This window comes from Pinus tabuliformis, chromosome 9 (genome assembly GCF_031772625.1).
Source record: "Pinus tabuliformis cultivar Carrire ecotype Pingquan chromosome 9, CPIR1, whole genome shotgun sequence".
NCBI classification, from domain to species: Eukaryota; Viridiplantae; Streptophyta; class Pinopsida; order Pinales; family Pinaceae; genus Pinus; species Pinus tabuliformis.
The window spans coordinates 1,749,456,044-1,749,482,968 of NC_142307.1; the positions used below are offsets into that span (position 1 = coordinate 1,749,456,044).

At 34.1% G+C, this 26,925-nt stretch overlaps 1 protein-coding gene across 1 annotated transcript; it reads right to left on the reverse strand.

Moving 5' to 3' along the window:
- Positions 1 to 1,519: 1,519 nt before the first annotated feature.
- LOC149155714 (glutathione S-transferase U19-like) lies at positions 1,520 to 2,586 on the reverse strand. The gene is made up of 2 exons (XM_089441091.1): positions 2,214 to 2,586; positions 1,520 to 2,069 (listed from the first exon to the last, which is right to left on the reverse strand). The coding sequence occupies exons 1-2, from the start codon at positions 2,535 to 2,537 to the stop codon at positions 1,704 to 1,706; spliced, it is 690 nt and encodes a 229-aa protein (XP_089297217.1). The 5' UTR covers positions 2,538 to 2,586; the 3' UTR covers positions 1,520 to 1,703.
- Between the last annotated feature and the right edge of the window lie 24,339 nt (positions 2,587 to 26,925).

Consider the following 26,925-nt stretch of genomic DNA (forward strand, 5'->3'; position numbering starts at 1 on the left):
GAATTAGACTTTCCATATCAAATGTGACATATGGGAAAACCACAACACGCCATTCTTCCCATATTACCTTGAATGGTAGTATCGAAATATGTGGAGATTAAAAAGGAGCGAAATTTAGTACTCACTAATCAATTGATGAATGGATTAGGCTATAATGTTTCTCTTCTTTGATTAAAACCGGAAGGCCCAGGGAGGAGAGCACCTTTTCCTAATAATCCACTTCACTTTTAAATTCTCTTTTGATATGATAAAATATGGCGTGATCAAATTGAGAAAGGGAGTGCTAGATTCTACAAATGAGGGAATTCACTATATTTCTTCCATGGTCAACTTGATGAATTGTTTCTTTGATTACTACCATAGAGTCTCCTTAAACTATCTTTGATTTGGTTCCTTCTTCCTTTATAATATAGAGGTCTTGCAACAAAAACTAGAACTAGAACTAGACTAGATTGTTAGTGACAATTCCCAACCCAAATGCCCCTAAAAATATAATAGAAAGTTTTATTTCGTCACAAATCTAAAAAATCCCTCTAACAACTATCAACTATCATTCCTAATTTACAAATTAATTATCATTCTTATTTTACATATTATCATTCCTAATTTACAAATTAATTGTCATTCTTATTTTACATATTATAGTTGAAATTTTACATACACAATACTTATTTTGACTCTTTACTTTATTTTAATGAAAAAAATTATTTTAAATATAAAGAATCCATTTCTTCCCAATGTGAATCATATATTACATTATATTTTAACTTTCATATTTTATCTATAATTAAAATAAAAAATTATAAATATTTATATTCCTTTAAATCTATTATTAATTCAAAATATCATTTTTATTAATGTAAATCCTAAAATTGATAATTCCATTTTACTCATGTACATCATATTTTTGGAATATTTTAAAAAACAAACCATTAAAAAACCGTTAACTCTATAAATTTAAATTTATATATATATATATATATATATATAAAAAATGTAAAATTACCATCTGTTACCGAGTAACCATTTAGAAAATCCATTGGAATCATTCAGAATGACTCTCTCTTTTTAAATGTGAACCATCCATGTTGTGGATGGCAATTTGTTCAGAGATACGGCCGTAACAAGTACTAATTTTCCCAGTCCTTAAGATGTAGATCAAATTTCCCTTTATAGTCTTTTAATTTTCCCAAAGTCCATAATATGTAGATCACATCTCCCTTAAAGTCTTTATAGTCTCTCTAATTGATAGGTTGGATTTTATCGCTTTGAGAATATAACATTGCAATTATTTTCTCTTCTACATTGCCATATTCGCACACAACTTTACAAAGACAATCTTTTCCAACAATATTACATTCCTGCTATCTCAATGCTGAGAAATTAGATATATCTTTCGCTTCAAATTTGCAAAGATCTTATTGAACCATTCGAAGTGAAAACGACAGAACTAAAACGAAACGATCCAAACATTAAAGTTAACATAATAATAAAACTTATTATTGGTACGAGTGTTTGCAGTGACGAAGCCACTTTAAACCTCTAGTTCAAAGGTCACAGTCTCTGGGGATCCAAAGTCCATAAGCCTAGAAACACTAACGAGAACACTGAAGTAAGAACTTATCCGCATTACTAATCTACTAGACACGGTCATATAACTATATGTATATGGCTACGCTGATGCAAGTAATTCAGATTTTCAGTTACTCGGAGGTGACAAATTTCTTCCTAAATGGAATGGCATATTCCAAAACCTTAAGAGGGTCCGGGAGGATTTTTTTCACGCTCTTTCTCTCCATGCACTTCTTCATCCAAAGTTGGAGCCTTGGGAACTCACTTTCCCATGGTATATTCCATTTCCCAAACATTTCAAATGAATGGAACCAACATGCATAGGGAATGAATGCAATGTCCAGGTACCCAAACTGCTCCCCTCCAAAATAAGGCTTATCTCCGCCTTTTGACAGCTCCCTTTCAAGGAATCCGAGGTACTTTAACATACAACGCTTACCCTCTTCTAGAGCTTCTCCTTCAGTTTTCAAAATACCATAAAACGCATCCTGGAAGAACTGGAAGAAATCGCACGAATTCATATGTATCAGAAAGTGCTCCTCATATAAATGGAATAGCACAAATTGCATGTATTAAACCTAAAATGCAATGCATTGAATAAAATTTAGGGTAAAGATTAGTTTGGGTGTGATTATGCTTACTTTCTTGTTCAGAAAGTCTGCCCAGAATCTTACAACGGCTCGGTCATATGGGTCGGACGGCATGAATGGATTAGAGTTGGGCCAGGCCTCATCGATATATTCGAGAATGATGAGAGACTCGTTCACAGGCTTGCCGTTGTGGATGAGGACAGGTACCGTCTTGTTAATTGGATTCATTTGCAGCAGCAGGTCACTCTTGGGGTCGAGATTCTCTTCTTGGTATTCATATGTCACGCCCTTCTCTTCCAATCCGATCAAAACACGCATGCTGAAGGGACTAACCCAGAGGCTCAGCATCTTCACCTGCTCCTCCCCTTGGCCCATTTTCGCCGTCTAAAATTAAACTACTGAAAATTACAGGAAGCACACAAGTATGAAATATGACTGCCCAACCTTGCTTGCTTGGCGTGGTACCTGGTCCCTTACCCCACTATTTAGCCTCACTTTTTCCGTACCTCTCCAGAGAAGACAAAGATCTTCCTCCACTTGACTTTTGCCAGAACTAAATAATTGCAAATAATTGAGCATGTAATCAGGTTGTTGTCAGGGTGCGTAATAATTGAGAATTATTGAACATTGTAGTCAGATTGTTGTTGTTCTTCAGAGTATTGGCCGCTCATTTCAAAGTTCTCTGCGCATCCTATTATATCTATTTTATTATCTCAAATAAGCGTCCAAAGATCGTTGAGATAACATACAGCTTGAACAATGTAGTGAGATGGTTGTTGTTCCTCACAGAAATGCCCTTTATTTCAAAGTTCTATCCGCATCATATTATATCGGTTTTCTTGACTCAAATGAGTGTCCAAGAACGTTAGGTAACATACTTGAGTGCAGCTATGTGTAGATTGGTTGAGATTGATTGATTTATGTAGGTTTAGTTTTTATTAAATTTTAGATTTAGTTTTGTGTGGGTTGATTTCAGAAAGGATTGGGTAACGCCAGAATCGGAATTGGAACTATTAAAGATACAAAAATATGTTATATGGAGGCACTGGGCCTTTGCAGAACGTGACTCATAGTAATTACCACATATTAGCAAACAGTGACTAAAAATGCGACTGTCCCAAGGGGAAACGAGTCCAAAAAAGTCCAAAAAAGTGAGCTGCCCACGCAGGGAACTAGCTTATGATTTCCATGTTTGAGAGTTTTTTCAGCAAGACAAAAAAAACCAAAAGACCCCATGTAACAGCCATTACAGCTTAAAACAACAAAAAAAATCTCACATATGGTGACTTGGTATCTAAGAACCTCGAAAAAAGAACCAAAGTCCGCTAGGTGTCAGCACATGGCAGGGGCTCCTCCACGATGAGACACCCGTAGGCATAATCGGCTTGCTGCTGTCGTGGCATCCTGCTGCTCTTTGCCACCTAGAATGTTCGTCCCTCTGCTGCCTTCCCAATACCACCTCGGGTGTTACTTGTCCTTTTCAGTGCTTCCGAGTTAGAGAAAGCAACGTCCATCCTGTTCCGAGCATCACCCCGCGAGCTGTTCCGCCTGCTATCGCCGTCCTATTCGAAATGATGCTATTTGGGACTATATTGCATTGTGGCTCTTCCCTGAAGGCGACAGATATAGTGGCGATACGCATTTGAATTGGAATTTGGTGGAGTGAGAGGGATTCATCATAGGCTCATAGTCAGCTTGTCGGTTTTTGCATTATGCCGATGGCCAGTCCTCTGGTCCTAACCTCTCCCACTGCGGGTGATGGGAAAGCGACCTCTACTGTGAGCCGTAGTCGAAGGCAAGGAGGAGTCCACCTGAGTCAAATCAGATAGGGACAACGAGGGAGGGTGAATTTCTCTCCCTCCACTGCTTCCCCTGTGGCTTCTCATTATGTGCCTCAAGCGGGGCATATTTGCATGGTGAATCTCAGTTCGCTGGGTGCTTGGAGGAGCTGGAGAAGGGATGGAGTGGCTTGTGGAGGCACGGGAGTGAGGAATACGATTGCTTGACGTGTAATTGAGGGCCGGAACAACAGTTCTATAAGCGCAAAGTGGGTTGTGAGAAAAATGAGCACTGTCGATTACCTCAATGCAGCAGAGAAGTTGACATCTTCTCCTGGTGGCTGTTCTAGAGCTCGGCTATGCCGCTACAGGAAGACAATTGTAGGTGAGAGGAGGCATAGAAAGGGGGAGATGCTACTAGAAGTAGGTGGCCTTGGCTCTCTCCCTCCATTAATGTTTTTTTGGCTTTTAGGCTTCATTGAAATGCCATAAATTATGGTGGTGGGCATCTTGATAGGAGTGCGGATGGCCATGTGGCTATACCACTTCCTGGCCCAGATGATCAGCGTTGTACTAGCATCATTAATCACCCGCATCAAGGGGATGATTTAAATAAGTTACCCAAGCACATGCAAATTAATTAGATTTAGTGTACATGTCTATCTAGTTTGGTTTTGTTTATTTCGTTTTTATTATTTTAGAAAAGTTTACTTTTTAGGTTAGACTCTTTATTTATGATTAATTTATTTATCAAATTTTATTTTTGGGTGGATTTAATAATGAGCTTTTATTATTATAGATCCATGCTAATTATTAATTAATTTACAAAGCATGCATAGTGATTAAATATCTTGATAATAAATCTCTTTTAGAATATAAAACTTCAAACAAAAAAAAAAAAAAAATTAAAAACAAAATTAAAAACAAAAAAAAAAAATGCATTTCAAAAAATTTAATCTTTATGAGCCCTTGAATATAAGATCTTTCCCTCTCTTCATAATGGTAGTTGTCAAATCAAATTGCAGATATCTCTCCACAATGGGAGTCTATCACAATTGAGTTGTCAAATCAAATTGTACATCTCTCTCTATTATAGTAGGAAAACCCGTCAATATTCTGTGGTCAACTAAATTGCATTTTTGAATACATAAATTGATACAACATCTTGAAAATTCAATTGGACACTTGAATTATGTAGCAACCTAAACTTGCAATTCCAACAAATATTTGCTAAAGTTTAGACTAAATTGATTAAAAAAAATACCTAAAAATGACCAAAATGTAAAATAGTAAAACTCCACGAATGTTTTAAAATGTTTTAACCATAAGAATTTATTTTTTCCAATTACTTTATAAATTATATAGATATACACATAGGTGACATTGAAATATTTTACTTAACATGGAGTTTAAAAGATTATTCAATATTTTATTTATGAATCATTCAACTATATTAATTTTTTTCCTTATTAATATATTTCTAAATACACACCAATATTAAGTACATTTATATATTCAAATATTTTATCTATGATATATATTGATTTATTATTATTATTATTATTATTATTATTATTATTATTATTATTATTTGAATTTGAATGTTGCATATAAATTTAAATTTTACATTTAGAATTAAATGAACTATGCATCTAACTTTTTCTACTTGTAATGACTTCTTTCTTTGGAACACTGAACTGTGATATATATATATATATATATATATATATATATATATATATAAAAGCTTTATCTTTCTATATACATATATATGAATTCATTTGAATGGGTATTCAAATAAATTTTTATATAGAAATATTTTTAAAAAGTATAAGAATTATTCATCTTCCTCACCCTAAAAAGTAAATATAAGTTTTTTTAAGTGACATAAAATTATGTTTACTTACCTATCTCCTTGAGGTTAAGGTATAAAATCAACAATTTAGAGTAAGCAAAGCTAGAATCAGAATTAGATGCTTATAGTGATTTTAATTAAATCTATTTCATTTTTATTTTAATTATAACATACATTTTTTTTTATTTAGATAATATTTTTTTTATTTTAAATTTCATGTGTCAACTAGAGGTTGAGACACATCTTCCTCATACTATGTTATATAATGTGCATGTTGATGCAAATTATTTAACACTAGTATACAACCATCTTAACCACACACCTAACAAGAGCCAAGATGGATCAAATCCCTTAAGGTACATATTATATTTAAAGACCAATACATATATCCTAATAAGTCTCCATATTATATTTAAAGAGTTATAGATATGATCGAAGTTGAGATTGAAATAAATTATTCAACATCCATATTTAATAATATTATTTGAGTCATGTGCAAAAATATTTTTAGACAATATAAGAATTATACAACTTTCTCCTCCACAAAAGTAAAAGTAAAGTCTCACTTAAACTTCTTTTAGAGTGAAAATTTTCACTAAAAAAGTACACACTATAGATTTGATCCACTTGCAAGCCTTATATATATACACATACCACATGTAATTTTTCACTGTTTAAATTACATTTTTGAATGTATAAAATTGATTCAACATCTTCAAAATTTACTTGGTAACTTGGATTGTGTACACTGCACAGCTTAAACTTGCAATTCAAACACATATTTTCTTGATTTAAAACAAAATTGACAAAAACTCTACTTAAAAAATGTACCCAATAAGACTACATTTCAGGATAAGAAAATATTTTTTTCGCTTATTTTATATTTAATGTCAATATAGTTTTTTTTAATGATATATAATTTATACACATTTAAATATTTTCTTGAAATATTTTATTTATGGATTATATTGTTCATATTAAAATTTTTTTCTATTATTAATATATTTTTAAATACACTTAAATATTAATTAAATCTCAATATTAAAATATTTTATTTATAACTCACATTGATTTTTTTATTAATAATATTTTTAAATGTTACATATTAATTTCATATTTAAGAATTAAATGAATTAAATATCTCCTTAAAAAAATATTTTTAATTAATCATTCTCTTTAAACATTGAAATATTTTATTATGATCAACGCTAAAATAATTTTTCATTTACTTTCTCTATATAAAACAATTATACGTTTTTCTAGTAATCAAAAAGAAAAATAAAGGTTTTTAGTTACTTTATATCTCTATAAATTTGGTATAAGACATTGAAATATTTTATTTATGGTTGAGAGTGAGAGTAAAACATGTATATTCATCTGTTGAATTGAGGCTTCTGCGATCCATATCAAGTTTAAGAGAAAATTTTCGGCGTAAATCACAAGATATATCATTTGTTGACGCATTTCGAACCAACCAGTGTGGTTCATCATCAGGACAAGTTGAAAAATCAGATCCATCTTTGCCTGTTAAATAGTTTGATTTTTTAAGTTTTATTATAACATATTTTTTTTTATAATATTTATTTTTAAAAGGACATGTGTCAACTGGAGATTAAGACTACCTATGCATCTCCCTCATATTGGGATGTAGAATGAGCCTCTCAGCCCAAAATATTTACAATCTAACTAGTAATAATCTAATACATGGTACTAAAGTTTTTGTTTTTGGACAAAAGTTTTGATCAATTTATTCCAATTTTCTTATCAATTTTATTCAAAATAAAATAAATATCTATTAGTTTTATAAATCTAAATTGTGAATTCTACATAATTCAAGTATCTCATAAATTTTCTATAATACTAAATTTATTTATGCATTTAAAAATACTATATATATAACAAAAAAAATTTACAGACTCCCAAAATAGTAACATCCCAACAAAAAAAACACAATTATAAAACTCCTATCTTTTTATATTAACAATTAATTCTCAACAAACTTACTAGTGATAGTAACAGTTAATGTTGCCAGTACACTCAGTGATCCATTAGCCATGATAACTTTAGATATTTTTATTACCTAGTTATTCTAGGTCAATCTAAACGGGTAATCGTAGCCAACTAAGAACTTAACCCTGATGGACCCAAAGAAAATTAACCCATATCTCATAATAGAGAGCCAAAAACTTGACAAGAGACTTCAACCAACTAAATCACTCATTAAAACTAACCAAGCTAACTTTAGATACAAACATTTAACTTTTAATAACTACAAACAAGTATAGTAACAACTAATGTTGTCTGGACACTGTCAAATCAAATGGTTATAAGACTGGAAATTGGGAAATGGTTATAAGACTGGAAACTGGGAATGTAAGGGTCGTACTAAAAACTTATCATTTGAACAGTATTTTCAAATAAATACATAAAGCCGTCCATACAACAATTACATATCGTTTACACTTTGTTGTATAATTGAGTAAAACACGCCTTAATTTTGAAGTGCGGAACCATTAAAAGCATTACAATCCTGCATGGACGGATTCCTGAAACATACAAGGCCGTCCACATACGATAAATCAGAAAGATAATTGTTATCGCTCTGCTAAGGATAAGAATATTTTTAAAACACGGCTTATAATAATGATTATTAAAAAACATTTTGTTCTTAGCTATTGAAATAAGTTAAAATAGAATAATAAATTTAAAATGAATAGAAATTTGATTTTGACGTAGTGTTATGGATTTTGGGTTGGGTTTGGAGTATTTCTTAAAATTATTTTTATTTGGTTATAATTATTTTTATTTTATTAAGAGTTTTTTTCATGGGATATAAAGAAACATAATAACTATTCAAGATATAGAAGTTTCTAGCATCACCAGTAGATAATTTTAGGTGGCATAGGTTTTCTTGAATAATAGTGATGAGTTAACTTATATTGGAGGATAGCAGTAAATGATGATTCTCTTCACAACTAGTTTGACAATTAAATTATAAAAGAACTAATAGAACTTCTTTTTTCATAACACTGACTTTTACTATTATATTTAGATACCAATACATATATCCCAATAGGTCTCCGTCCATACATAGTAGTGATTCCATCTACACATATACAAAACTTACTGCCACAACATCAAGTAAACATAAGAGATGAAACCTAAAGACTAAAACATATTGTTTTGACTTCACAACCATAACATGAAAACCAACAAATTAGGACAGGATCAATATAGAAATCGGATATGTCCTTCCTCAAGAATGTCCTGGTCCAGATAGTGTTTATAATGTATCGGCCCATATTGTCATTGTAGACCTTCTTAGACAGCTGATCCACCTCCATATTGAATTCTCTTACTACATGTTGTATGGTATAAGAGGAAAATGCAACTAGTCTGTATTTGATGCTCATGATCAACCCTGCAAGTCTCTATTTGATCCTCATAATCCACCCTGCATGTGAAGGATCAAATGAATATAGTCCCAAAATACCTCCAATAAAGCATTTTGAATCCCCATATATATTGATGTATTGATGTTGAGCCACCTCATTTCCAGAAAGCCATAGTTTTTGTTCTTGTATTAATGCCAAGCCTCTGTGCCAAGAAAAATGTGTATGAGTATAAACATAAGAACCACACTACAACCATATATACCTCTTTGTGATGCAGCATCTAACCAATCCGCTGCAAAGTGATAGAAGGGATAGCTCCAATCTTATCGAAATTCCTAATAGTCACTAGAGGTGGAGGAGATCCTCCCATCCAATTGTTCACCTTGTGACCAATTTTAGATATGTCTATAGGAATGCTTTCAAATATGTAATAGTCCGTGGCTTTACATATTTCCCAATTTGTTTTGCTACATTTTTAAAGAGAATAGCATGTTTAATACCATTCTTCATACATTAACGATTTGTTTTGCTGCATTTTAAAGAGAATAGTATGTTTAATACCATTCTTCATACACTAACGATTTTTCCCAATTTGTTTTGGGACATTTTAAAGATAATAGCATGTTTAATATCATTCTTCATACGCTAACGATTTGTTTTGCTACATTTTCAAGAGAATACCATGTTTAATACAATTCAAAATATTTCTTCATACACTAACGATGTAAGTGAACTCACAACTCAAGTTTAGTGGTGTCACAGTAGGAATTTCAAAATGGTGCTTCCCTCCGTCACGGTTAAAGATATAGAATTTCTAGACAATCCTTCATACACTAACGAGGTAAGTGAACTCATCAGAGTAGAATTTTATGATGAAATTCTCCGTCAAATTTGATTTGACAAGGTTTAGTTCACTCTTTCATTAGATTTCAGAGATTTAACAAGCAAATGCTGACTGTCCTCCAGACATTTTCCAGTAACAAGCACCAATGACAACAAATGGAAATTTACATATTATTAATTTTTTTGGTCCAGTTAAGAGGTTTATTAAGGAGGTTTATTTATAATTATGTATGAGGATGATTGTGTAAATATGTTAAGAGGTTTATTAAGAAGGTTTATTTATAATTATGTATGAGGATGATTGTGTAAATATGTGTGTCTTCAAGTGTTGTTGATATATGTGTCTTTTCAAATTAAAATTAAATATTCTCTAAATAGAAAAGTAATGTGCCCCATAGTTAAAAAAAAAATTAAAAAATGAATATGATAGACATGTATAGATAGTTTACCTTATGATGTAAGTGAGCCTAGAGGCTCATTCCACAACCCAGTATGATGAAGTCAGTTTGTCCTATCTTAAAATAAAAATAAAATATTCTCTAAATAATATATTAATATATTTTAATGTCTGTTATAATAAAAAAACAAAAATAAATATGCTATTCATGTTTAGTAAGTTTTCCATATGAGATAATATAGTTTCCTAACAATTTGTAAAAGGACTTAAAGTAATTAGAAGTGCAAAAAAGTGCAAGTAAGATATTTAAACCTTATAATTTTCAAAAGTATTTTGACAATGTTATTTGAAGACGTATGTTAATTAATATTGCCTATACAAAAAAAACTAATAATAACAAAAAAAACTCATTTTAATGTGCATAGTGTATTCTATGTAGCATTCAAAAATAATATATAAACAATAAAAAATTACACATATATTATATATATATATGTAAGTCTGTGAGTGCTCAATAAAAAATAAAAATAAATATTCTATATATGTTTATTAAGTTTTCCATATGCAATAATTTCATATCAACTTTAAAAAAAGTAACCTAAGTAGAAGTAAAAAGAATTGTGAGTAAGATGTTTAAGGCTTAAACTTTTCAATAATATTTAGACACTGTAATTAAATAAAATATTTATTGATTATACTTAAAAATATATTAATAACAAAAGAATCAATTTAATGTGCAGGGTGTACTCTATATAGCATTCAAAGCACAATATATACAATGAAAAATTACACATTATGTGTGAGAGAGAAAGATTTGTTTTTCAAGTTTTGCACTTTAAAAGAAATTTTCACCTAAAAAATTTTGATCCCTCTTATGTTAGATACTTTGTTAAGATAGATTTATGCTGGTTATAAAATTTTGAGCCTGTCATTTTGACATTTAAGTGTGTCTAATATACTCATCATAAATGGAAATATAGTCTATATTAGAATTAGGCATTTAAGTGTGTCTAATATACTCATCATAAATGGAAATATAATCTATATTAGAATTAGGCTCGGGCCATTTAGAATTTTTAATTTATGATAATTTTTATCTAACACATGAGCTAACTTAACTAATAATATGGAAAGTATGAAAATAATTTTCAGTATTTTTTGGACATTCCTAGATTTAATTTATTAAAAAATCATAGCTTTATCATTTATTTTTAAAAAAATATTTAAGTTTAACAGCTCATTTGATATCAGGCTTCGCATGGCCATTGGGTTCGCTAGACCTCCTTGTTGCGTCTATTTCGTTTCTACTGCATGGATTAGGTTGTAACAGTGCTTCCAATAGTACACCCGAGCCCCCGCTCCGCTCTGAAGCTTCAGGTTCTCAGTAGCACATTAACACAAAGCAATGATTTATTATTTTTAATAATAAAGCAAAAACATACATGGATATAAATTAATTTATTGAAAACTTTATTCTTTTATCTATATTTCTTTCACCGAACATCATGCACTGACAAGCATGCGTATGCACCAACTTAACTGATCTCTTCCGGCATGTTGTGTATCTCAAGTTCCTCTGGTATAAAATAGTCACAATTATGCTTTTGAAATGCCTTAATTATATGGGAGGGACGGAATGTTTACAACAACATTTATTTCTTAAAGAACACGATTGTGATGGAATAGTAGAACTCTTCTTTAAAAACTTTTGTTAAGGGAAGGCATTATTATCATAATTACTATGGCATGTTATTAGGGTTTTAAATTTTAATTTAATTAATTTAATTTAACATTATATATCATATTAATTAATTCATAAATATGTTAAACAAAATATTAAACTTCCTCAATTATTTTTTAATAATTTATTATTAGGATTTATAGTTTATTATTTAAACCCATCTCATGCATTTAGAGAGAGGTCCAGATAGTTTATCAGAAACAATCTTCAAAACATGCACTTCTGTCCCTTTGAGGAAGTTATGGTGAAATGAATGGAAGATGATTTGTTTTTTATCTTATGTGGCATCTTATACTAAAATTGCACTTTTGTACTTTTAGATGGTGTTGGATTGATTGGAAGTAGGTCAATATTGTTGAAACACATGAGCATAACTTATTACAAATGGTACTTTTATCTCATGATTTTGCTTTGTGTAGAAATTCTGCAAATTCTCTATAAATCTCGCTCTAAGAGTATGTAGAAAATTTGACTGTAGATTAACCCAATAATGCAATATACCGAAGCAAAATACTATAATCTACTTCTACTATCAATTTGCGGAAGCTTAAAGATAGAGCAAGATCGATCTGAACACATATAACCAGAAGAAGAAGAATCAATGCATATGAAACAAAGAAAATACTCGGGGAAAAGCCTCAGCTAAAAACCCCACTATTTGTATTATCATACAAGGTGGAAATACATAGGAATTATACAAAGCCTTAGCTCTCACAGCTAACCAGCTCTCAGTGCAATCCTCACATATGCTCACAAGCAATCAAAGCTTCTCACAAGCCTTTTCCTCTACCTTCCAAGCTCCTATTTCCTTGCACAGTTCCCCTGGGATGATCTCCTTCACTCAGTGGAACACTGGTCTCGCACACTGCTCTAACACATTGTCAAAACTGCGCAATCCTCAAGGAACCTTACCTTGACTGCCTGCATGAGTTTCCTTTATAGGAAAACACCGCAACTGATAGTACATTGTCCTTAACATTTAGCTCAACTAGATCTTTCTCAGAATAGACATGCATAAGTTTTTGTTGATGGAATCTTCAGTTATCTGGAGTACACTCGTTGAATGCATGCATGCATCAACTGACTAATAACTCACAATTAATTCCTCAAACAGTTTGGAACTAATTTAACTGGACTTAACTCATTAAACTGAGTTAACTAATTACAATTCAAATATAACTGAATCTTATCTCCTTAATTAAGGGATAATCTCCTTAGTTTAAGGGATAACTGTTGAATGACTTCATAAAGGCTTCTAACTTGAATTTCTCCAACTAATTAATCAATAATTAATTAATTAATTATTTCCAAGCAGCTAGTGAGACTAAATTCGATTTTAATTCAAGGACAAATTAAAATTTGAATATTCTTATTGCCACATTTCAACACTCCCTCTTAACAAGAAAGTGATTATCTGCCACCCCGATCCTGTCTCTATGGAACTCGAATTTACACTTTGACAATACCTTTGTCAAAATGTCAGCATCTTGCTCCTCTGTCGAAATATACTGCAGAAACATGATCCTCCTCACTACACAGTCTCTGAGATGATGATACCATATGTCAATGTGCTTAGACCTATCATGAAATACTGGATTCTCAGAGAGTTTGATACAGCTCTGATAATCACAATAGATCACAGTTCGATCCATCCTCTAATCAAACAAACCAACTAGGATTTTCTGCATCCAGATGGCCTCACATGCTGACTGACTTGCAGCCATGTATTCAACCTCTGCCGAGTTGAGTGCAACCAACCTCTATTTCCTGTTGCACCAAGCAACTGTCGCTGACCCAAGGTTCAAAATCCCTCTTGATGTTCTCTTCTGATCTGATGGACTCCCTGATCAATATGCATCAGTGAAGCCATGTAGCTTCACTCCCTCTGTCAGTCTGTACCATAATCCATATTGAAATGTGCCTCTCAGGTATCTCAATACATGCTTTTCCACCTTCCAAAACATCTTGGTAGATTAAACCATCGCTTGACTCAGCTGGTTCACCGCATAGCACAAATCCGGTCATGTGTTCACTAAGTACATCAATGAACCCACAATCTTCCTGTACACAATAGCCTCCACTACTTCTCCTGAAGTAGCATCCTCCTTCCTCTAGTTACTTGCTAGAGGAGTTTTCATGGGCTTGCACTTCTCCATGTGGAATCTCTTGAGTATCTCATTGGTACACTTTCCATGAGACATAAACAACTCCCCATCCTTCTACCACACTTCCATGCCAAGGAAGTAATGCATGAGACCCATGTCTTTCATCTCGAATTATCTTGCAAGGTCCTCCTTGCAAGACAGAATCAACTGATTATCACGAGTCAATATGAGATAATCAACATAAATAACGATGATCAACAGCTCACCTTCCACCACGATGCTGTACAAGTTTTCATCTGCTTCACTATTTGTGAAGCCCAACTGAGTGAAGTAGTTGTCTATCCTGGTGTACCAAGCATGAGGTGCTTGCTTTAGCCCATACAACGCTCTCTTGAGTCAGCAAACATGCGACTCACGATCGAAGGTCTCAAAACCTTTTGGCTGCTCTGCGTACACCTCTTCCTCAATTTCGCCATTGAGGAATGCAGTCTTCACATCCATATGATGGATCTTCCAACCCATCTGTGTTGATAGTGCCAACGTAGATCTGATACATGAGTACTTTGCAACAGGTGCAAAAGTATCATAATAGTCAATCCCCTCGACCTGTGAAAAGACACGGGCAACAAATCTTGCCTTATGCTTCTCCACACTAGCATCAGCAGCTTGCTTTACCTTGTAAAGCCAACGGGAACTCACAAATAACTTTTTCTCCGGTCTCAAAACCACATCCCAAACACTGTTACGAATTATGGAGTCATACTACTCCACCATATCATCAACCAAAATAGGCTATTGCACTACTTCCTCAAAGGAATATGGCTCAGTCTCAACACATTCCCCAACAAGGGACATGCATTCAGTGTACCTCTCAAGTGACCTCCTCTGTCTTTGCTGTGAAAATGGTGCTCCCACATTCTCTCTTGCATCTTGCAACAATCTGTCAGCTTCTCTTGTGTGCTTCCGTCCATCTCTAGAAGACTCTGCTTGAGTGGATGTCTCCACTCCTGGATCCTCTACATGCGGCTGCTCTGCATTAGTCTGAGGCTCCTCCTCCTTAGGAACCAAAAATTTCTCCATAGCCTGTAGTTGGCGCTCCCTCTCAAGGGAAACTCTGGTCTCTTACAGTAGAAAGCTTCCTCTGGTGTCTTCATCCAAAGTATGCGATAAGGGCTTCTATTCTGCAAATAGACCGCTGTGTTGCATGCTTCAGCCCACAAGTGAAGTGGTAGGCCTTGGTCATGCAGCATTGCCCGTGATGCCCTTACAATAGTTCTGTTCTTCCTCTCGGCCACCCCATTCTGCTTTGGGTTATGAGGTGCCATCAACTCTCGTTTAATTCCTTCTGCTGCACAGAAGTTCTTAAACTCTTGAGAGACATATTCTCCATCATTGTCGCTTCTCAAGGCCTTGATCTTCTTCCCTGACTCTTTATAAATGAAATCTTTGCACTCACAAAACTTTGAGAAGGTTTGGTCCTTCTTTTGCATGAAATAAATCCATCATTTACGAGAAAAATCATCAATGAAAATCACATAATACCTTTGCTTCGCAGTGGATGCTATTGAGAACGGTCCACACACATCAGTATGAACTCACTCTAAGATTGCGTTTGCTCGACTATCTCGATCATGAAAGGAAGACTTGGTGTACTTTCCCAAGGTACAACCTTTGCATATGTCAACTTCCTCAAGTTTAAGTTTGGGAATTCTTGTAGATACCTGTTGCATTATCTTCAAAGCTCCATGATGCAAATGGCCCAACCACATGTACCACAACTCGCCAATGTCTTGGCTTTGCACCAATTCTGCTTTTGTACTCAATGTTGTACAATCATCTACCTCTAGTTTATAGAGGTTCTTCACTCGAATCCCTATCCTCTTGGTCTAACCCATGGCTATGTGTCTTAGGAACACCTTTCTTTTACTGAAGACAACATCATAGCCTTTGTCCTCCAACATCACAATTGATTCCAAGTTCTTATTCAGTCCAGGCACATACTTCACATCTGTCAAGGTGATAGGAGCTCCATGCTCCCTCCGAAAAGCAACTGTGCCCACTCCTGAAACACTATATTTTCCGTTGTCACCCATCTCTTTGCGCATCTTGATGTCTTTCTCCTCCAAGCTACTAAATAAACTTTTACCACCAGTCATGTGGAATGAGGCTCCACTGTCAATATACCAGACACAACCCATCATCGATGACACCATGCATACGATGAGGGTAAAGTCCATTTCAAACTGAGAGGCTAATGCCTCACCTTCTAATCCTTCTGAGGATCCCTTCCTGCACTTATTCGATGGAAAATTAGTCGCATAATGTCCCATCTCAATTTGAAATATGATATGAATTCGATTTGCACTTGCAACCTCAAACTTCAAACTTCGAATTCTCTTCTCTATATATTGTTCACAACTTCGATAAACCTGGCTCTGATACCATGTAGAAATTCTTCAAATTCTCTACAAATCTTGCTCTAAGGCTATGTAGAAAATTTGATAGTAGATTAACCTGATAATGTAATATACCAAAGCAAAATACTATAATCTACTTCTACTATCAATGTGTGGAAGCTTAAAGATAGAGCAAGATCGAGCTAAACACATATAACCAGAAGATGAAGAATCAATGCACATGAAACACAAAAAATACTAAGGGGAAAGCCTGAGCTAAAAACTCCACTATCTGTATTATCATACAAGGTGGAAATACATAGAAATTATACAAAGCCTTAGCTCTCACAGCTAGCCAGCTCTCAGTAAAATCCTCACAGATGCTCACAGTCAATTAAAGCTTCTCACAAGCCTTCTCCTCTGCCCCCCAAGCTCCTATTTCCTTGTGCAGTTCCTCTGGGATGATCTCTTTCACCCAGTGGAACACTACTCTCACATACTGCTCTAATAAACTGTCAGAATTGTGCAATCCTCAAGGAACCTTACCTTGATTGCATGCATGAGTTTGCTTTATAGGGAAACACATGCAACTAATAGTACATTGTCCTTGACATTTACCTCAACTGGATCTTTCTCAGAATAGGCATGCATGAGTTTTTTATAAGGGAATCTGTTGTTATATGGAGTACACTAGTTGAGTGCATGCATGCATCAACTGACTCATAACTCACAATTAGTTCCTCAAACAGTTTGGAACTAATTTAACTGGACTTAACTCAGTAAACTGAGTTAACTAATTACAACTCAAATATAACTCAATCTTATCTCCTTAATTAAGGGATAGTCTCCTTAATTTAAGGGATAACTGTTGCATGACTTCAGAAAGACTTCTGACTTGAATTTCTCCAACTAACTAATCAATAATGAATTAATTAATTATTTGCTAGCAGCTGGTGAGACTAAATTTGATTTTAATTCAAGGACAAATTAAAATTGGAATATTCTTATTGCCACATTTCAACAATTTGTTTATGTATTAAGAAGTAAGTTTTCTTCAAATTTTTTATGTATGAAAGCTTAAAGCTTGGCTAGCATTATTGCACTTTTTTATGGCAATGACCTAAACTGTATTGCTGAATATATGAATAATTTCTTATGCGATATATCTTTCACAATCGTTTCGGCTAACTATTTATCTGAAATGATTATTGTTAAAATGATTTCACTTCCTATCATATTTGAATGATCTTTATTACCAATTTCTTTAGGACATTATTGTAGATCACATGTGTCAATTTTATTCCTAGGTACAGTCATAGCTAGATAATGTTTCAATTAGGATATATGCATGTGATTATTAGTTTAGATTTGATTACTTTTAGCTTAAACATTTCCCCAAACTATCATATATCACCCCATCAGCATTATCATAATTTATTTTCGGAAACTAATCCCATTACCCCCAGTTGGAGCCACTACACCAAACGGAAAAGAAGCTGCCAACCAAGGTCCGAACCGAGTGGTTTTCCCCCAATGTTGTAAGGAATGATTTTCGAGGTTTCAACATTTATGGAGCTAGAAGGAGGGCCTGATTATGAATGGAAAGTAAATCCAAATTAACAAACCATTCTAAGAGTAAAAATCCCTCACCATCACCTTCAACTTCTCAACCGCATTCAAAATCTCCTAATCCTAAGCAAGAAGTTGTAAAAACAACTACAAAGCCCACTGCTGAAATCCCAAAGAACCCAAATCATTCTTCTTCTACCAAAGCCCCTGAAGTCCAACCTTTGATTCATAAGTTATAGGGTATTTCGATATCTCAAGAAAAATATGAGTTATCCCAAGATAGTGTTACCTCTCAATTTACCCCATCTCAATGGTTAATTAGAGCATAGAGAGAAAAACTTGGAATCCCACCATTCGAGTTACCTCTACCCATCTGTAAGAAAGCTAAGAAGGCACCATCTGAATCTCATAGCGAGGTTCTTTTGTCAATACAATCATCATATTCATTCAATCCATCCCTATCATCACAAGACCAATCATCCACTTCACCACTCCAGATCGTGATTCACACAGGTACTAAAACTCAATCTTCCTCTTCCCAATCACCTTCAACCACTACCACATCTTCCTCTTCTCCAAGACCAACAATGGCTCAACCTCATCAAAGGCCATGTAAAAATCGAGGAGCTGTTAAGATGGCTGCACCTTTACATCCGTTGCTAGCTCATCTAGAGAAATGGTTACCAAAGTTCAATCTTGATAGTGGCCTATTGGCTGAGGAACATATAAACAATTTCATGTTGTCCATTAACTTGAATGAAGTAGTAGAAGAAGATGCAGTTGTAAGATTATTCCCATATACCTTCCAAGGAGCAGCAGGATCATGGTACTTCTCATTACCATAAGGTTCTATCAATAGTTGGGATGATTTTCAAGAGAAATTCTTAACTAAACTTGGAGATGGTAGACCCACAACTACCCTAATTAATGACCTCTTCAATTTTAAAGATGAACCTAAAGAACCAACAAAATACTTCAACTCTCGCTTTAATAAATTACTGAATAAGATACTGGCGGTATCCAAACCCAGTAATGAGGTCCAAAATGAGTGGTATATTTGTTCTCTCCCTTCAAACACAGTTATTTTCGTCGATAGAGCTGCCAAACCAACTCTGGCAGAAAATATGAAAGAGGCAATAGTTGTAGAAAAACGTATTCTAGCTGTAGATAAGAAAAATGCATTAGAAGAACTAAAATCCAAGAAAGTGAATTTTAGGGATGAATCCAAGAATAAACCACCAAAAGATCCATTTGATCTTGAAGGTCTGCAGAAAGTCCTCAAGACCATGTCTAACGAAAACGTTGATATTAAAAAACCAGGTAGCAGAAACTTCCTCTAAGAAATCTTTTAGACCATTTAAAAGGAATTACCCTATTGATCCTAAACCTCCAAATGCTATATCAAATGATGAATCAGATGGAGACAAAGATGAAGTTTCAACAAATGAATCTAAAACAAATGATGAAGAGGTGGCAAAGTTACAAGGAATGTGGGATTTTATACTTCTCAACGAAGAAACACAAGAAGTACTGCCTGTTGCCACATGAAGTAAAAACCCTGTTGATTTGTTGCAAACAAATCTAAAGTAGAAGGCTTCAATGCTACCTCCCAAGGACAAAACAACGGTTAAGAAATCTTCACCAAAATCCACTCAAACTACTCCTCCTCAGTTGAACTCTTCATCTTCAACTAAAACCCTGATAGTATCAGATGAAATGGAATATAATATTGTTGATGATATGAAAAAGACTAGGGCAAACATCACCTTTCATGAGCTTATCAAATTAAAACATCAGTAGAAACTACTCCTTAAAGAACTCAAAGCAGTACCTACTTCACCTCTTCCTGCTACTGTGATCTCACAAGCTGCTCATGAAATGGGAAAACCCCCTAGCACCTCTTTAAACAAAATTCATCCAACCAACATTACTCTGATTGGAGGAAGATCTAAATCTCATACTCCTCCATTCCTCCTTACTTTTGAAGTTTTTAATCAGAATTTACACAATTGTTTAGTTGATTCATAAGCTTCATCTAACATCTTACCTAGAACAGTTTGTGCAAAGTTGAATGTCCAACCTCAAAAATCTGTTGTACGCATTACGCAGCTAGGTTGGTCTCAAGTTGAAGTTGTGGGGGAACTTAATCAAGTAACCATCAGACTCTCGTCAAATCCCAGAGTATGTCAAGTCATTGACATTCTTTTCGCTGATGTTCCCAAGTTCTATGGCTTAATCCTTAGTAGAGATTGGTGAGAAAAGCTTCATGGATATTTTGCAACTGATTGGTCTCACATGTGGCTTCCCTATAATGGAAAGCCAAATCAGATAAGGGTTGATCGCGAAAAACATCAAAAGTACATAGTCACAGAGCTAGAAGGAGAAAATGAACCAATGGCATATAGCAACAATATCATCAGAAACTACTCAGTGGAATCATTTCTAGGAAATTTTAATGTTTATACTTCACCTTTCTTGGAAAACTCTGTAGTATCTCAAGTTGAAAAATTTTCCCAAACAGATACTTGTAAGTGTGTAAATTTTGTAGATAAACTTGTAGTTAGCTCTTTATTTTGGAAATTATTTTTTGATGGATCTAAATCCAATGATGGAGCGGGAGCAGGATGCATATTAGTTAGCCTAGAAGGGGAAAATACTATTTTAGCATGCTGACTTGAATTTGATTGCACAAATAACACTGCGGAATATGAAGCATTAGTTCAAGGATTGTATAAGGCCATTTGCCTTAATATCAAACACCTCTAAGTGTTTAGAGATTCAGAAATTTTGATAAAACAGGTAAGAAATACTATACACTATCTGTGAGGACATTTTAAACACTACAAGTCGTTAGTCCAAGACCTAACTTCCCATTTTATAGCGTTTAATATCTCCCCTATTCCGAGACTCCAAAACGCAAGCATTGATCTCTTAGATAATGTGGCTTCCAAGCTTATTCCACTGGGAGATTATAGTCCTGACCGCTTTTCTATTGAATTGATTTTAGGCCTTCTATTCCTAAGAATATCACCAACTGGAGAGTCTTTAATAGTGATCCAGATATTATAAGCTTTTTCACATCAGAAGGCTCCTATAATGACCAAATAGTTGATGAAGACCAACATGACAGCCAACTTAAGCAGGAAACAACCAATAATGCTATACCAAAGTCTGTGGTTAAGTTGGAAGATTTATATCACCTTAAGGACAGATTCAAACGACCCATCAATTCAAAACTTCAGAGTTCAACCCTGAAGTTTGCGTTGGTTAATATTGGAACTGACCTGAAACCTCAAAATATTAATCTAGGCCTCAGAATTACCTCAAATGAGAAATCAACCTTTATACGTTTGTTATAAGAATGTCTTCACATGGAACTATGAAGATCTTAAAACATACGACACTTCTATTATTCAACATATTATCCCCATGACATCTAATGAGAAGTTTGTTCAGTAGAAATTAAGGAAAATCCATCCTAATTTAGAAAACTAGATTAAATCTAAATTAAACAAACTTCTGAAAGCCAAGATTATTTTCCCTGCCAGACATTCCAGGTAGGTCTCCAATCTTGTCCCAGTCAAGAAAAAGAATCGCGACATTTGGATATGCATATACTTCCACAATCTAAACAAAGCATGCCAAAAGGATAACTTTCCATTACCTCCTATGGAATAAATATTGCAATCAGTTGTAGGCTCAAAACTAATGTCTTTCTTGGATAGATTATCAGGTTATAATCAGATCCTAGTACATTCAGGACAAAATGGGGCATTTATTCTTATCAAAAGATGCCATTTGGACTAATCAATGCTGGTGCTACTTTCCAAAGAGCCATGGACATAGCCTTCAAAGGTTTTAATAAACAAATCAATAGTAATCTACTTAGATGATATAACTGTATATTCAAAAAAGCGTAGTAATCATCCAAGAGATTTAAAATAAATCTTTGAGCATTGTCAAAGGTATGGAATTTCTCTTAATACTAAGAAATCTTTCTTCACATTAAGTGAAGGAAAACTCCTTGGATTCATTGTATTCAAAGTAGGGATTCACATTGACCCTGATAGAATAAGAGAAATCTCTGAAATTCCTTTACCTCATAACAAAAAATCAATGCAATCTTTCGTAGGTCAGATTAATTTTGTTAAAAGATTTGTCCCTCACTTCTCATGGATTGTTTTACCTATTAAATATATGATAAATAAAAATTCCCTTTTTAAATCAGGACACACGGAATACAAGGCTTTTGATTTGATTAAACAAGCAATCATTAATGCTCCCTCTTTAGCGACTCTGAATTTTTCAAATCATTTCATTCTATATAACTTTGCTTTCAAGAAATCATATGCAGCCATATTAACACAAGTCAATGAAGAAAAATATGAAACCCTAATCTCATTCTTTAACTCCAGTTTGCATGGGGCTGAATCGAATTATTCAAATGTTGAAAAACAAGCTTTTTCTGTTTTCAAACCAATAACACACTTCAGACCTTTTCTCTTCAAAACCCACACCAAAGTAATAGTGTCATTCCCAACAGTGAGAAATATGTTAATACAAAGGGATGTAGAGAAGAAGAGAGCAAATTGGGTAACAGCTCTGCAAGAATATGACATTGAAATCAGACCAACAAAAATTGTAAAAGATCAAGGTTTTTGCAGAATGCTAGAAGGAGCATCCGATTTATCAACACTACAAGACTCAGGTGATGATGTACAAGTCTATGAGGTAAGCCTTAACAACACTGAGTCAAGTTATGCTGATATCATATTTTACTTAAGAAATGGATATGCCCCAATGCACTTAAACTATAATAAAAGTAAGACAAAGACAACAACAGCAGTGGTCTTTTCCCACATTGGGTTTCCACCTAAAATCCCTGGTGTTCATGTGTGTTGATGTGTTTCCTATGTGTGATAGTTTATTTTGTTCTTTCTTCACATGATTATTGTTTAACTAATGTTTAGTGAGGTATTGATACACTGGTTCAAGTTAAACAGATGATGAATTAACTGAAAAATAATTTTATTGGATATACACTAGTTGTCTTCTTAAAAGTCATGTACATACGCAGGTTCATTTTAGTAAAGTTGTGTACAAAAATCTGGATATGAAATTTAAAAGTTTGGAATATTTAAAATAATGATTCAACCCGCCCCCCCCCCCCCCAAGTGTTTTTCCCAACAATCCCATGACCTTGGTTATTATTTATCCTTTATTAACTTTATTATGTGGATTTTTAACCCGGGGTTGTTACAGGAAGTTTGTGAAAAAATAAGTTCCCATATTGTCCTTCATCTCTGGGGACATTTTGAGGAAGTCAACATGCATGAGATGGATGTGAAGGAGCAGGGGAGAAAAACATTTTTGAAATGGGGGAGAGAGTTGTTGGCATAACAAAGATTGCATGCAGGGCAATTTTTGGTGAGAAGTGATTGGGGTAGAATGAGAGCCACGATTTTTTAGTTCCCGTGAAAAAAGTAGAGGAAAAGTGAAGCTTATGCAGAGGAGAGAGAGTGTTCAAGAGGGACGCATTGGAGAAAACCTTGTTGTGATATTGATACATCACCCCTTGATTTCTAGTGATACCCTATCTATCTATTGGCATTAATGTAACCAAGAAAGTTTAGGGAAAAAATGATTCACTCAGTTCTTTCTTTTCGACTGAGAGTAATTCCATTTAGAGTGAGATAAGGATCTTGGAATGATAGATTCTCCCCTAGAACTTGATTGATTTATGTGATTGTTGCCTGAGAAATAGAGTGATTCACTATAGTATCATTGCTTGAGAGTTATTGATAGACCACCTAAAAGGTGGGCTTCTCCTCTTCAATATTTGTTTGATCGATTATTGGTGTGAATACCCTTGAGCACTTAACTTCTTAGACTTTGAATCCATCTTAGGGGTAGTTAGTTTTAAGAAATTGTAGTGCAATTGGCCTATGGTTGGGTGGACAGTTGAAGTCCCTCCTCTAGTTTCCATCCTTTTTAAATTCAATCAGATAAATATTATGGGATTATGTATGTCAACATTTCGATTGTAATATGAATTATTGGATTAATCACCAATAATTAATCCTAAGCCATTTATATAAGGATTCATCATTCATTGTTTAAGCATGATTGACCAGATAACTTTAAGAATATGGATGAAAAATTTCTATTGTTTTGCTTGGTTCTCTAATTATATGATTCTGATGGGTGATATGATATCACCTAGGACTAATATGTGATTTCATGAATTTATGTCATATTTATATGTTCATAATCTTGGAAAAACCATTTCCATAATTATAATTGTGGGTTACCTCATTAGGAGTGTAATTTATGTGTTGAGTGCATGGAAAAAATATATCTTAGGAAGTTATCTAATGTTTCTACATGATCATGTTGAATGCATTGATTAAAATTTTGTCATTGATATTATTTAACTTATGAATGAATGTGGCTTCTAATACTCTTAAGATTTACATAATTACTTATATGCTTATGTATGATTGTTTGACATGATCAACTGACTACTATTTTTGTGATTTCCATTATGTGATACGCATGAATATGTTGAATAGAAATTATGTATGTTAGCATGGTTAATAAAGCATAGTAATACTCCTATTTATCTTTATTAAGGTGCATCATGTGTATTATTTGAAGGTTTGAGGAAATTGGAGGCCTTAGTGTTGCTGATATAATCCTTGAATTGCGGTACTATTTATATAGTCTTGATTGATTATTATCATTTTGGGTGAATATTGTTGTTGATATATAGTTCATATCATGGGCTCACTGTGGTTAAATGTTTGGATAAATAATGCCTTTTCATAGAAACAAAGGCATGTATTGCCTCAAATGAATTGGGTTAGAACATAGGGGTATTACTATGGTGAGGGTTTGATTCTCGAGTGACACTTGACCATGTAAAATTTTAATTATGTCAGAATATTTTCAAAGCCTAAGATATTGGAGTGACATGCATATATTTGGGTCGAGGGCTCGATCTTCCAAAATTCAAAATCAAATTGTGGAAAGGTTCCCAAAACAATGGAGGAAACTGTGTATTTCTTTAATTATAGGGCTCAATAGAATAATAAATCATTAATCCAAGGATTAGTGACCAATCATGTTTCATGCCCATATTTGGGTGGTGAATTTTCGGAGAAATGGCACTATTAACTGAAAGTGTGTAACGAAACTCATTTCTCTCACATGACAAGGAGTTTTTCGTCGTGCCACACCTATCTAGGTATTGGATTCTTTTGCATCCCAATGTGAGGGTGTTGGGTGTGATGACGTGGAGGCCTAGTAGGAGAGGAATCTTGTTGAATCGTGAAACTTCATATAATAGTAAAGTGTTAAATTTCATGAAGAACTAGGAATTAGTGGGAACCAAGTTTGAGATGAGGTGGAAAGTGCCACATAGGCTGGTTATGGGCATGTGAAATCTTGCATGCAATTCGATCCGACATGGATCGATGACATGGTGAGAGTGCTGACATGTCACGCTAATAATGTGACACATGGCAGGGAGAATTGGTCTTTTTGGTTGGCCAGGTGACTTATTTTGGAGTGACACGTGGCATGCTTAGGGACTTACATGTGGCATAGTGACATCATCATGACATCAAGGTGACATCAATAGGGAGGATTAGGCATATATTGATAGAATGCATGGCATCAACCTTTTGGTGTTAGTAGATGGAGAGTGTGGAACATTTTAGGGGATAATATTCATAGGTGGGCTAATTTTCCATGATTTTCCCAAACAAAAAAAAAATTGTCAATTTCCATTTTTTCTAAAAATGATTTGCTCAAATTTTATAGTACAAAGTTATTTTATCTTTAAAAATGCCAAAATTTTATAGACACTATATATAAAATCATTATAAATTTGAATATTTTTGTTAATATATCTCCAAATATTTTATAGTTTGCATATTAGGGACTAGTAAGATTCGCCAATGTTTCTAAACTTTAAGTTAGATTTCCATCCATAAAATTTTCCCTAATGGGGAGATTGATCCGGATTTAAATGGGAACGCAATAGATTACAGAGATAACCATAAATACAGAGATGCAATAACCATAAACACATAGATGCAGTGGAAATAATGATTCATTTCATTAATGGAAAATACTGAAATATGCTTACAACCAGAAATGGAAATAAACCAGCTAGGGCGATGGTAGCTATCGCTGAGAAGAGATGTGCGGCTACATGCCTCTGAACTGTTCCGAACTGAGTTACAATGAGGCTCGAAGGCCTATTTATTGTTGAGAAACAATGGAAAACCCTTCACATTCCAAAACCTAACCCTAGAAGATGAAACGCCAAATTGTGGGCCCCGTTTGGGTAAATTGGTACATCAATTTCCCGGGTCGTAACTTTGGCATACGATCTCCGTTTGACGCGCACGATAGCTCGTTAGAAAGATCTATCCGAGTACTACCACTTTGGGAGGCAACATCAGTCCATGGACTCATGTTGCCCCAGATTCCCAAAAAAACGTCGTTTAGGGCCTCAAAACAGCTCCGGAAGTTCAGGACCCGAAAAACTGCTAAAAATAGTAAATTGTGCTACAATTTAGGAAACTGAAAAGACTGAAAGAGACAGTTGTGAGGGTCCAAATGGGTTGGTGGGTGGCCACCAACATCCACCTGGATCATTCCTCCCCCCTTAGGAA